Genomic DNA, 12259 nt, shown 5'->3' with positions numbered 1-12259 from the left:
AGAGACCTGAATTGGGAAACTTAATGAATGTTAACCTTTCTGGGTTTCAATATCCTGCTGTGTAGAATGGTGAGAATTAAGTAGAAGGAAGAGGACTTCTTTCCAACTCTTATTTTCCATTATTTTAATTTAGGTGTAGGGGAATTCTTTGTCCTCATTAGCCATATCAAAGTATGTCAACAGGTATTAAATACTTACTATCTAACCACTTCAACTTAGCACGTTATAACTCTAGGGGATCTACTCTCTGCTAGTCACTGTTCAGAGTGTTTTATATATAATATCTCTGATCATGGCAGTCATCTGAGAAAGTTAGTGTAAGTCTCATTTTACAGGTGACGATTCTGGTTCTGAGAGGTGATACAATTTGCTCGGATCCTTCTGACTTCCAAACATGTGTGGGTTTTTTGTGTTTGGTTGGTTGGTTGGTTTTTCATACTGCAGGACAGTGAGACGTGACGACTATCTCAACAGGAAAAGGGGAATGAGGACTCATACGCTGTGGCCGCTGACACTGATCTGAGAGCCGCCTGAGACTATGGGAGGCCTTTCTCCAAATTCAGCCCATCCTCCCAAGCGCACTTCTCTCTTTGGATCCGTGGAGCAGAACTGAAGAGATGCACGAGGGGTCTGGAGCATACCGACTAACTGGACGTCTTTAAGCCCACAGAACTCCTTGCTATTGTTAATCTTCTGTTGGCCGGCAGCAAGAGCATAGTCAACCACAACAAAGATGGCGGCAGCGGCTTCACACGGCAACGGCGACGCTACCCGTCACCGAGAGCCTCAGTATTTAGTTCCGGCCTGCCCATTTGACGTCACTTCCGACACCGGTTCCGCGGCGTCTGCGCCGCGGGTCCTGTAGCCGCGGTGGGTATGCTGAGCCGGCTGAGTGGAGTCTCCGGGAGTCTCGCGGAGGGGATCCGAGAGGATGTGGGGGCAGCAACATGGAAAGGGAAGGTGGGAAGCCTGCGGCTGTTGTCGCGGTTGTGACTGAGCCTCGGTTTACCCAGCGATACAGGGAATATCTCGAGAAGCAGAAACTCCTGGACCGACGGCACCGTGTAGAGAAGATGCCGGATGGCACGGTGGCGCTGCCGGTGCGGGGAGAGACTCTCCCGGAGCAGCACCTGCACGAGCTGAGGGATCGTGTGGCTCCCGGCAGCACCTGTACAGTGACGCAGCTCCTGCATCCTGTCCCCTCAAAGAAGGCCCAGGGTTGCTCACCTGCCCAAAGGCTGTGTCTTGAAGTGAGTCGCTGGGTAGAGGGCCGGGGAGTGACGTGGTCAGCTGAGTTGGAGGCTGATTTGCCCCGATCTTGGCAACGACATGGCGACCTCTTGTTGCTGAGCGAGGACTGTTTCCAAGCCAAGCGATGGAAACATCTGGAACCAGAACTCTGGGAGACTGTTGCGTCGGCACTTGGCGTCCGTCGTGTGGCCAAACGAGGGCGGGTATCCCCAGATGGCGCTCGAACGCCAGCAGTGACTCTGCTGTTGGGCGACCATGGCTGGGTAGAGCATGTGGATAATGGGATCCGGTATAAGTTTGACGTGACCCGGTGCATGTTCTCCTTCGGAAACATCACTGAGAAGCTTCGAGTGGCATCGCTGCCCTGTGCTGGAGAAGTGCTGGTGGATCTCTATGCAGGGATTGGTTATTTTACATTGCCCTTCCTCGTCCATGCTGGCGCTGCGTTCGTCCATGCCTGCGAGTGGAACCCCCACGCTGTAGCTGCGCTGAGAAAGAACCTTGATATCAATGGAGTGGCAGATCGGTGCAAAATACACTTTGGGGATAACAGAAAACTGAAGCTCTCAAACATTGCAGACCGGGTGAACCTGGGGCTGATTCCCAGTTCTGAAGAAGGCTGGCCCATTGCCTGCCAAGTGCTGCGGCACGATGCTGGGGGCATTTTGCATATCCACCAAAATGTGGAATCTTACCCAGGCAAGAACCACCAGCCTCCGGGAAGCAGTGAAATGGAGAAGGAACATTGGCCTTATCCTCAGCAAATGATCACCAACCATTGTACAAATGGAGCAACCAGGGATTCTAGGGGGAAAAGGCTATCCGCAGCCACCAAACCAGAATGGCAGAGGTGGGCGGAATCTGCAGAAACTCGTCTTGCCACCCTTCTTCAGCAGGTGCACGGGACACCATGGAAGACACAAATCCTGCACATCCAGCCAGTGAAATCCTATGCTCCCCACGTGGATCACATAGTGTTGGATTTGGAATGCCGCCCCTGTCCTCTAGTTGGCTAGAGAAGGTGGATCCTGAGACACAAGGATCTACATGTGAGTGACCCTTAATACATAAGTTTAGGCGGGGTTCTCACCTCTCTTTTCTCCTGGCAGCCTATTTTAATATTTTGTGTCCCTGAAAGCAGGCTCTAGATCAGTACAAGTCATCTTGTTTGTCTTCCATTATCACAATGAGAATGAACTGCATATCGGGGAGAAGCAGTATGGCTCCCTGAAATGAGGTCTGTACAGTGAATTCTGACCTCAGTCCTGTCTTACCTTGGTATGTGGTACCAGTATTCTTTTGGCCTTGGATTTCCTCACTTGTAAAATGAAGGTGTTTTATAGGCTATTGTCTAATAAGCAGTTGTACACAGGGCAGTGGTTATTTTAGAGTGAAAGACATAGTGCTGTTTCCAAAATCACTCCAGCTACAGTGTGGAACACTGACCCGAGTGGGGCCAAGCTAGAAGCAGGGAGACCTTGGAGGAGGCTTCTGTGGGTGTGCAGGGAGGATATGGCGGTAGCTTGGACTAGGATGCTGGCAGTGGGAAGTGGATGTACTTGAGATACGAAATCGATGGGACTGAGCAGTACAGCTCAAATCAAAGCACTCAAATGGTGCAGCCTTGTTATGAAGGCTGGCGAGATTAGGGAAGGAAGAGGTTAAGAATTACTCTATTTTATCGCCTTCATTCCCTTTAGCATTTCTAAATGAGTGTTGGGGAAGACGTCTTATACATTAGGTTTGTTGTAGAAAAGAGGCTAAAAATGACTGCTTTAAATTATGGGGAAACTAGATTTCCAGCCTTAAGTTTATGCAATAAGCTAGTTTTGTTGTGTTTTGTTTTTTTAAGAGATTTTGAGAGAGCACGTGAGCATGAGAGGTAGGGGGTGGGAAGGGGAGAGGGAGAAGGGGAAGCAGAGAGAGAAGCTGACTCCCTTCTGAGCAGGGAGCCCAATGCTGGGCTCCATCCCAGAAGCCTGAGATCATGACCCAAGCCAAAAGCAGGTGCTTGACTGACTGAGCCACTCAGGTATCCCTAAGCTACCTATTTTAAAAGTTTAAATTAAAATATTACATTTAACAGGGCTCAAGCTCCCTTTTCATATTTTTTCTCTGGTGGACGTCAGGGCCAACATAAGGAGCTATATGCAACGTAAGATCTTCTGCAGAGTTTTTCACGCCTCACCTTGTTTTATGGCCGTCTGCCAGCACCACTGTTTACCACTGGAACGACTAATTGCAGAGAACCACTGTTTACCTTTGGGATGACTAATTTTGAGAAGCACTTCAGAGCTTTGTTTTGGTGCACTTTGAAGCCATCTGGGCTTGTTTTCTTGATGAAGGAAACATAGGAAAGTGGCTTTATCGGGATTACAATTGTATGTCCCATTTGGCTGGCTGGGGTTGGGCTGGAGCTGCTTGCCCTTTGCTTTTAATAGCGTCAGGAACGACAGGATCGGTGAGCCTGTTGTGTATATGAACTGCGGATGCATTAGATACAGCCCAGTCTCTGAGGAGCTCACAACCTAGCAGCAGAAATAACACAAAAACTGAGAGACTTGGAATACATTAAGTACCATGTGAGTAATAGCATGACATAGAAGTGCGGAGGTGGAGAAGGAAAGTTCTGAGAATGGGGAAGTCTTCGGAGAGGTCGTGTCCGAACTCACTCTTAAAAACTGGGTAATATCTTGGGACGTGGAGTCAGGGTGATGCTAGTGGAAGGAGAAAAAAAAATGCAAGTGCAAAATGCTTGCTCAGAAAATGTTTGGACATCGTCATTAGATCAATTTGGAAGAGAAGAAACAGTGAGAGATATGTTGAAGGCGGGGGTTGTTGTAAGGATTAAAAAGAATAGTGTCTAGTACATAGTACACCCCCAGGAAATGTTAGCTATCATGTGATCCCACCACAGAAGGGGGCCTGATTGTTCCATCCCCACCCCACAGAGCATCCTGCCTGTTTGCCTTAATCATCTCCTCTTCTACATATGGGGTTTCTTCTCACATGTGTGCCTGCAGCTTTTGAACCTCAGACTAGAAATGTGATGCTGGGACTTGAGCCAAAGATGGGGAGGAAGGAAGGCAGGGGAGAAGCAATGAGGAAGGTGAGTCAGGGAGCCACATGTCCAGGGGCTGAGGAGTCACCTGTCTGTCGCAAGCTATGGATAGGCTGCTGAAGTCAGACACATTGGAATGAATGCATTCACCCTGCGATAGACAGATCAGGCCTTGAGGGTTTAGGGATATCAGAAGGTTGACGTGGGTTCTGTGTTCATGGAATTGAGGTTCAACTCATACACCTCCTGACTTCTATCCCTTGTCCATGACCTTAGGCAGCCTCTCAAGATTCAGTTTCTCCATCTGTACATACGGGTGAACAACTTACATCTCCTGAAGGATACTCGTTAGCTTTCAGTGAGTTAACATACATAGACTCTCACCACCATGACTGGCACATAGGGGATACCTCGTGCATTCAAGAGTCTGCATAGAGGGTAAACTACCATTTCCCAGTTTGAGTGTGAGGAACTGCTGTACATTTGCTTTAGTAGTTGAAGTAGAATGTCCTTATTTTGAAAAGCTACTCATTGATTAATTGGCATGTACTGTGTCCTTTCTCTGTTAGGCATTGTGATGAGGGCCAGAGACAGTGGTGAGTAAAGCCGAGTCCTGAGGGGTGCCTGGCTGGCTCAGTAGATAGGCTACACAACTCTTGATCTTAGGGTTATAAGTTCAAGTCCCATGTCAGGTGTGAAGAGGACTTAAAAATAAAAATCTTAAAAAACAAAACAAAGCACCAAGCTGAGTCCTGCCCACACTAGGATCACTTCTGGTGACATGGACACAATGGTACTAAGTGCTGAGACAAATGGGTGTTTACAGGCAACACCCAGGGGAGGCAGCCGTCCATGCCTGGGGAAATGGGTTGGGGGCAGTGGAGAGTGTGCCTGGGAAGATGGGGGCAGGGATGCTTCAACCGAGAGTTAAAGAATGGGCCAGACTTACGTGTGGATGGAAGACAACAAGGGTGCCTGAAGCCTTGCCTCCACCTTGCGTGTGTCCATTTGCACTACAGTTTTCTCCGAGCACTTGCTGCATTGGCCGGCTCAGGAAGAGGCAGCTCATGGAACCAAGGAAAAAAGACTGAAAGGATCAGGAAGCTCATGGAGTGTTTGTCACCTCAGTCCAGGAATGTGTTCAGGCGCTGAAGGCTTCCGTTGTGAGCATCAGGATTAGTTGCCGGGTATCGCACTCACTTGATGGAGAGGCTGTGATTAAAAACCAGTAATGATAATTCTATTAAACTCCTCGACCGTGAGTTGCTTGGTTCATTAACTTCATAATTTTAGTAAATTATATGCATATGTTGATCTAGGAATATAACATACGCATTTTAAAAAGGAAATTTAAAATGATGACAAACTAATAAATAGCATTTTTAATTCACTTTTCTCCCACATGACAAGCACCTGTGAGGAGAAACCTTATATATGTTACTCTGAACAGCCTCAGGGTGCAGCCAGTTCTCACTGGGCAAGCGTAAAACCGGTCATTTTCTTGGCCTCTGGTAGTTTCCTCTAGTGTGTGTTGTGTGTACTGGTCATTACTTGGCTGCTGCTTTAGGAGAATGGTCAGCAGATGTCCGGAGTTGTCTGTAGCTCTCTCCACTTTGGCGTTCCACTCTTGGGACTCATTCCTAGGCTCCTGGGACTGGTCACTCCACACCTCTGGGAGTCTGCTGGGCTCCCGCTGGCTTCCCCATCAAGCCACAGCCCAGAAATTTTCTCCAGGCAGTAAGATGGAGCAAGTCAGTGTTCGCCTTGTGGGTTCGCATCTCACATGGGTGGTTGTCTGTTGCCTGTGTCCAGTGCCTCGAGGAGGCTTGTTCATGGGTTTTATGTAGCTTTTTTTTTTTTTTTAACTATTTAGACATTTATAATAATTAATGTATAAATTTACTAGCCATTGAAGAAATTCACTCTAGCAATAATAAATACATACAAGTACTTAAGCTGACATGAAATTTCAACATATAAAGACATAAGAATTTCTTAGCACTGCTGTGCTGAGTATCCCTACCTATATTATAAACTGAATATAAAAATATTAACAGTAAATACAATGGCATCTTTCTGATTCGATGTGATAATACCTGGCAGGTTACTTGATGAACAACCACATAATTTCAGAAAGGCCACAAGCTGTCAGAATAGCTTTTTGTCTCCCTGGATTTTTAAAGGTCAAGGTTGAATCAAAGGCAAATAGAAAATAATGAATATGAAGTTAAAACTGTATTTTGGTACATACCCTAGTTGCACCACACACACACACCACATACACACCACACATGCATAACCACACACACACCACACGTATCATATTGTCTCCTAGATTGAACGCCCATGCAGTAAAGCTGCACGTACACCATTAGGTAGGTAGATACAGGTGGACAGACTGTCCTAGTTTCTCTTTTAGTAATTGAATTTTACTTTTTTAAATCAAAGCTATACGTATGCATAGTTTCATAATTCCAATAAAGGTAACACAACTTTATGAATAAGACTACATTTCCACAATACCACAGTGAAGCAGCTATAGCCTCATTTTGGGGTCTACTTTCAACAATTTCAGCCGGACCATGTGTCAAAGTGAATTCAGGATCTAGCCAACATGTACCATCAGGAGCCATGAGGGTATGTATGGAACTGGGTCCCGAGAGCTGGCCAAGATGCAGTTCGCATTCGTGTAGGACTCCACTCTCCCATCATATTATGGTCTGAGGAGATCTAGACCATCAGAACATCCCACAGAGTATCACGCTAACCTACTGTATCTGTTGCATCATACTAATTAGGTCGGATAAAAAACTAGTGTATTGCACTCCAAAGATGGAAAATAATCACTAATAAACAGCAACCTGTTACAATAGTGACGTTTTTAGGGCTGCTGGTCTGCTTGAATGCTAAGATAGCTCCTTTGCAGTAAAGAAGAAGTTTTTGCATCTCTCCCAGTCATCAGTACTCCTCTACCAAGGAGGCAGACCAACCTCTCTCTGCTTCTCTGTGGGAATTCAGAACTTGGGAATGCTGCTCTGACTCAGAGACTAGGTGACTTAGAAGGCTGCCAGTTTTCAGTGGGATCCACGGCACATAAAGGCTCTAAATCAGGTACAAGCTGCAGCATAATTAGCTTTATTTCATGGGTCATTCAATCCAGGGGATTGTGTGGTATGAGTATCTGTGAGCCATGGGAGTTGATGGCGAGCCCCAATGGGAAAATCACAAGGTAGTCCTACGTAGACATCTGTAGCAAGGCCAGGCAATAAGCAGTGGAGAACCGTGTATCATCCAGAAATGGCTCTTGCATGCCAGTAGGCGTTGGTAGAGTCTGAGCATCTCTTGGGACATCAGGTAACCCTGTTGCCAGTGTTGCCCATCACAAACTAAGTTTCACCAGACCCTCAAGTCAGTCCATCATAAGATGGAAGCGTCGCATCTGGGATGGATGACAAGGCCAGAGGAAATGAACAGGTGCACAGGCAGGGGGCCCAGACTCCTGTCATATTTATAACTCTTGCATCAGTGCCCTTCCCTCCGCTCACAGTCTTGGCCACTTGAGAGGCTCTTCGGGCTTGCTGATGAAGGACAGAAATGCGCAGCTAAATTCACTGATTGGTTTTCTTGGAATATGGGTGCGAACAAGAAACAGACTGCTGCCACCTGACAGACCTCCTCAGAAGTGAGGGGAATCCTCCCAAAAGGCAAAATTGGCAGTGTTTCTGGCTGTCCACTTTATATAGAAAGAGAAGTGGCCTGAAGTAAGAATTACCTTTATGACAAATGTCAGATATAGGTCGATGAGTTGATCAGGGACCTGGAGTGGGAAAGATTAGATCAGGGACAAGGAAGCCGGGAGAAGAGGTAGCGGACAAGTCTCCAGGATTGGATACATGAGTAAAGGTCTTTGTATTGCAGGGCCTACCAGAGACCTGAATCACGCAAGAGGAACTAAACAAGTAAAAAGACTTCACCAGTTAATTTTAGCAGTTGTAGTCATGAGCTGCCCCAATAGCATAATGGTTCATGAATAAGGTCGGTTGAAGGATGTAGGTTAGCAAGATGCTAGCAGCATGGCCTCTACTCACCAAGGAGCCACCCCCTAGCATTCGGCACTGAGCCCTTGAAACAACACCCTCTCTCAAGTAGCAAGTGGATTACACTGGACTTCTGTCTTCTGTCGCAGAAGGGCAGTGATTCACCTTGACTAGAATCTTCCCATCTGCATGTATGAGTTCCTGCCCACAGGGTGTTGGCCAGCATCACTATGCAAGGGTTTACAAGTGTTTGATCCATCAGTATGTATCCTACGGAATATTGCCTCCGACCTAGGGATCTGATTTACGGCGAAGGTGTTTCAGTGGACACATGGCCATGTGATTCACCAGTCCTATCCCATCCCAAAAAATGCTGGCCTGGTGGAGTGGTGGGAAAACTTTTTTTTTAAGAATTTTTATTTATTTATTTGACAAAGAGAGACAAGCAGGCAGAGTAGCAGGGAGAGGGAGAGGGACAAGCAGGTTCCTCGCTGAGCAAGGATCCTGATGTGGGACTCGATCCCAGGACCCTGGGAACATGACCTGAGCTGAAAGACAAGTCGCTTACCCAACTGAGCCACTCAGGTGTGCCTGGAAAAACCTTTTGAAAAAAAAAACCCAAACCAAGGCTTGCAGATAATGCCTAGTGAATGAGGTGCCATCCGCCAGGATGCAGTATACATTCTAAACCCCTATTACACAGTGCCATGTACTGTATAGACAGAAAATGCACAGCTAGGAATGAAAGGGTAGAAATGGAATTCCTACTGTGATGGGCTAAATGACGCCCCCCAAATATGTCCATGTCCTGTAAGTATGTTATGGTGAAAGGGACTTCGCAGATGTGATTAAAAATCTCAAAATGGGAGGAGGGTATCCTGGGTTATCCAGGTTGGCCCCCTAAAATCTCAGAGGTGCTTGGAAGAGGGAGGCAGTATGAGGAGGAGGAGCTGTGATGACTGAGGCAGGACGCAGCAATGTAAGGAAGGGGCCACAAGCCAAGGAATGCAGGCAGCTTCTGGAAACTGAAAAAGGCAGGGAAATGGATTCTCCCCCAGAACGCTTCAGGAGGAACAGAATTGTGGACACCTTGATTCTAGACTTCTGACCTCCATAACTGTAAGAGAATAAATTGAAATTGAAATCTTCACAGTACTGAATCTTCCATCTCGAAGCTTTTATTCTACTTGGTTGGGCGCAGCTCTGAAATGAGAAGTGACTATTAGGAGCCTAGACTACAGGATCCCATTGAGGGGGAAGGTTCCTGCCTTTCCCGTCCATCAGTGGGCTACTATATCCGTCTTCTTTGGGCTCCCTGCCTCGCCGGATGTTTTTAACTTAGTGTTACTTGTATGCTGCCTCTCAGTATCTTGGCCCTCGGATTATTCTTGACCATCGCTTTACATAATTAACATATTTGAACCTATAACCCATTTACATTCTAACATAAATTACGTACTATGAATGTGATGATCACATATAACAATCCAAAATAACAAACAATATCTTAACAGTAGTCCTGAGCCATACACTCCAGAACCATTGCAGAATGTTGTGTGTTGTGTTGTAAGGGTTCCCGTGAGGATATTCTCAAATCTGTTCACCATACTAAGTACCCTTACATACTATATGTCATACTAAGTACTTAAAATATATTGTTTTAATTGGTGTAACCAGCATGAAAAATTACTTACAGAGGGTCAGATAGGCTTTGGAATCAAAAAATACCAGTTAGAATCCTGGCTCTGCCGCTGTTATTTTCTGTTTCTTTCCACAGGTTTGTTGAGATTAAACTCAACATTCTTGCATGCTATGTCTTTCATACTTTATCTGGCAATATTAACCATCTTTTTTCTTTTTCCCAGGGGAGGATACTGATGACTAGAGAGTTAAGTACTCTGTCTAGAGACAGAGCACTAGCAAGAGGCAGAAGTGGGCAAGTATACGGCCAAGCACATGTCTGTTACATGAATGAATGAACCAAAGTCGTCGGTGTATACTCAATATTGATTCCAAATGCCACTACATTTTCTTGTTTCCATAACTGAACAACAGACTCTTCCTGTTCATTCGGCATTAACAAAACCAGAAGACTTGACTCGTTGCTGAATTTTGATGGATACATCTGAAATTTAATGAAATAAGGAAAACTATAAAATAATTTCAGGCCAGAAATTACTTTTTTTAAGTAATTCCCAAGGTCTGCTAAATATGTTATGGAACATATTTATCCCTTTCTGGGCTATCAGTTCCTACCCTTCCTACCAGCGTCCCTGTCTTCCATTTGAAGTGAATATGTAACACGTTGGTGGGTGAGGGGGGTGGGTGGTTCTAAGTACCTGTCTCCTGCTGCTTTCTGCCAGTAAGGGAGCTGTGTGTACCCGCCCTCTGGTACAGCTAAGGGAAGATACATGGTCCAAGAAGCTCAACCAATTGCTTATCACTCTTGAAACTTGCAATCTTGAAAAATAATGAAAATAACCCTCTAATAAATTCCTTTTTTGCTCAAGACAACCCAGAATCAGTTGTGGCTCTCTGGAACAAAGACTTGGCAAATGCAAAGATCAACAGAAAATTCAAATGAGTTTTTACACATCCTACTTCCAAAGCCTTTTTAGAACAACTAAAAGGCATTCAGCCATTAAAACCAAATGAACAGATTGTTATTTTTACACACAGGTAATTTATGTATATGGAGTATGCCTACATGATACACACACACCCTCCACACTGTTTTATGTGGATTCAATATAAATACACACCTGAGTTGTGCATCTTGAAGTTCAAGTCAGTGTAGAAACCAAGCAAAGATAAAATTCACTGAATTGCAGCTATTTCTATGAAAGCAGATTTAACTTTTTTCTTGTTTTTTTTTTTTTTTCCCCATGTGGTGGGTGCTAAAGAGGGATTTTGCTTTTTAGGAACTTAGCTTCTATTCAGAAGATGACTAACACAGACATTTCCTGATACAGAACTGAGAAAACCTCTTGCAAAGCCAAGCAAACATAGCTAGTTTGTAAAAAACTATTCCTCTGAGATTTTCCCCATTGTTCCTCTGTTCCCATCATAGCATCTATTAAGTGGTATCGTCGTCATCAATTTTTTGGTAGTACAGGATATTTTTTGGTAGTATAGGAAGGGCATCCCTTCATCTTTACTTGCAGATGATTATTTCTCCTGACTTAACTGGACCCATAAAATGTAAGCAGGGACGCCTGGGTGGCTCAGTCAGTTAAGTGTCCGATTCTTGATTTTGGGTCTGGGTGATGGGATCTCAGGGTCGTGGGATCGAGCCCTGTGTCAGGCCTCCCTGCTGGGCATGTAGCCTGTGTAAGATTCTCTTTCTCCCATCGCTTCTCGGCCTTTTGGCTAAGATCAGGTGAAGATTCTCTTTCTCCCTCTCCCTCTTTCTCTCTCACTTACAAACAAAACAAAAAACACCACATAAGTGGGCAACTGGAGAAGCTCAGACATGATGAAACTGAACTTAAAACATAGACTTAAGAGATGCCAGATGTAAAGCAGAAGAGTGGATCGCTGGTATAGGTAAAATCTTCTGAAAGCTTATGTTTTATGTTTAAAATTCCTAAGCTTTCTAAAAAAAACTCAGTAATATACACTTAGTTCTAAGGTAGTATTTTAAAGTACTTTGCCAGGATCTTATTAAAGTCATTTTATAGATAGGGAAAGTCAGATGGAGAATTTGAAGTCATGTAAGATAAGAATGGCCATACCACCACTCCTGAGAGCTCTGGGCCCAAATGGGATTTAGTTTGAATTAGAAATTCTTACACTAATGGTTGGTTAAGCATTTGCCTTCGGTTTGGGTTGTGGTCCGAGGGTCCTGAAATCTCTGCTTAGCAGGAGTCTTCTCCCTCTCCCTCTGCCCCACACCACCCCCACACTGGCT

At 45.3% G+C, this 12259-nt stretch overlaps 1 protein-coding gene across 4 annotated transcripts; it reads left to right on the top strand.

The window, feature by feature from the left end:
- The first annotated feature begins 169 nt into the window (after window positions 1-169).
- On the top strand, window positions 170-10863 carry TRMT12 (tRNA methyltransferase 12 homolog). Of its 4 annotated transcripts, XR_014308225.1 has the most exons (3): window positions 170-2300; window positions 4882-4908; window positions 5332-5574. XR_014308225.1 is itself a non-coding variant. In XM_082718998.1 (2 exons), exon 1 carries the CDS (start codon window positions 948-950, stop codon window positions 2265-2267), a length of 1320 nt encoding a protein of 439 aa, XP_082575124.1. In that variant the 5' UTR covers window positions 170-947; the 3' UTR covers window positions 2268-2300; window positions 10215-10863. The 4 variants fall into 4 exon arrangements, 3 of the variants coding, with proteins under 3 accessions (XP_082575124.1, XP_082575125.1, XP_082575123.1); XM_082718998.1 differs by lacking the exons at window positions 4882-4908; window positions 5332-5574 and adding an exon at window positions 10215-10863; XM_082718999.1 differs by lacking the exon at window positions 4882-4908.
- The last annotated feature ends 1396 nt before the right edge of the window (window positions 10864-12259 follow it).

This window comes from Mustela nivalis, assembly GCF_964662115.1.
Source record: "Mustela nivalis genome assembly, chromosome: 2".
NCBI lineage: Eukaryota > Metazoa > Chordata > Mammalia > Carnivora > Mustelidae > Mustela > Mustela nivalis.
This window is presented reverse-complemented; position numbering and strand designations above follow the sequence as displayed.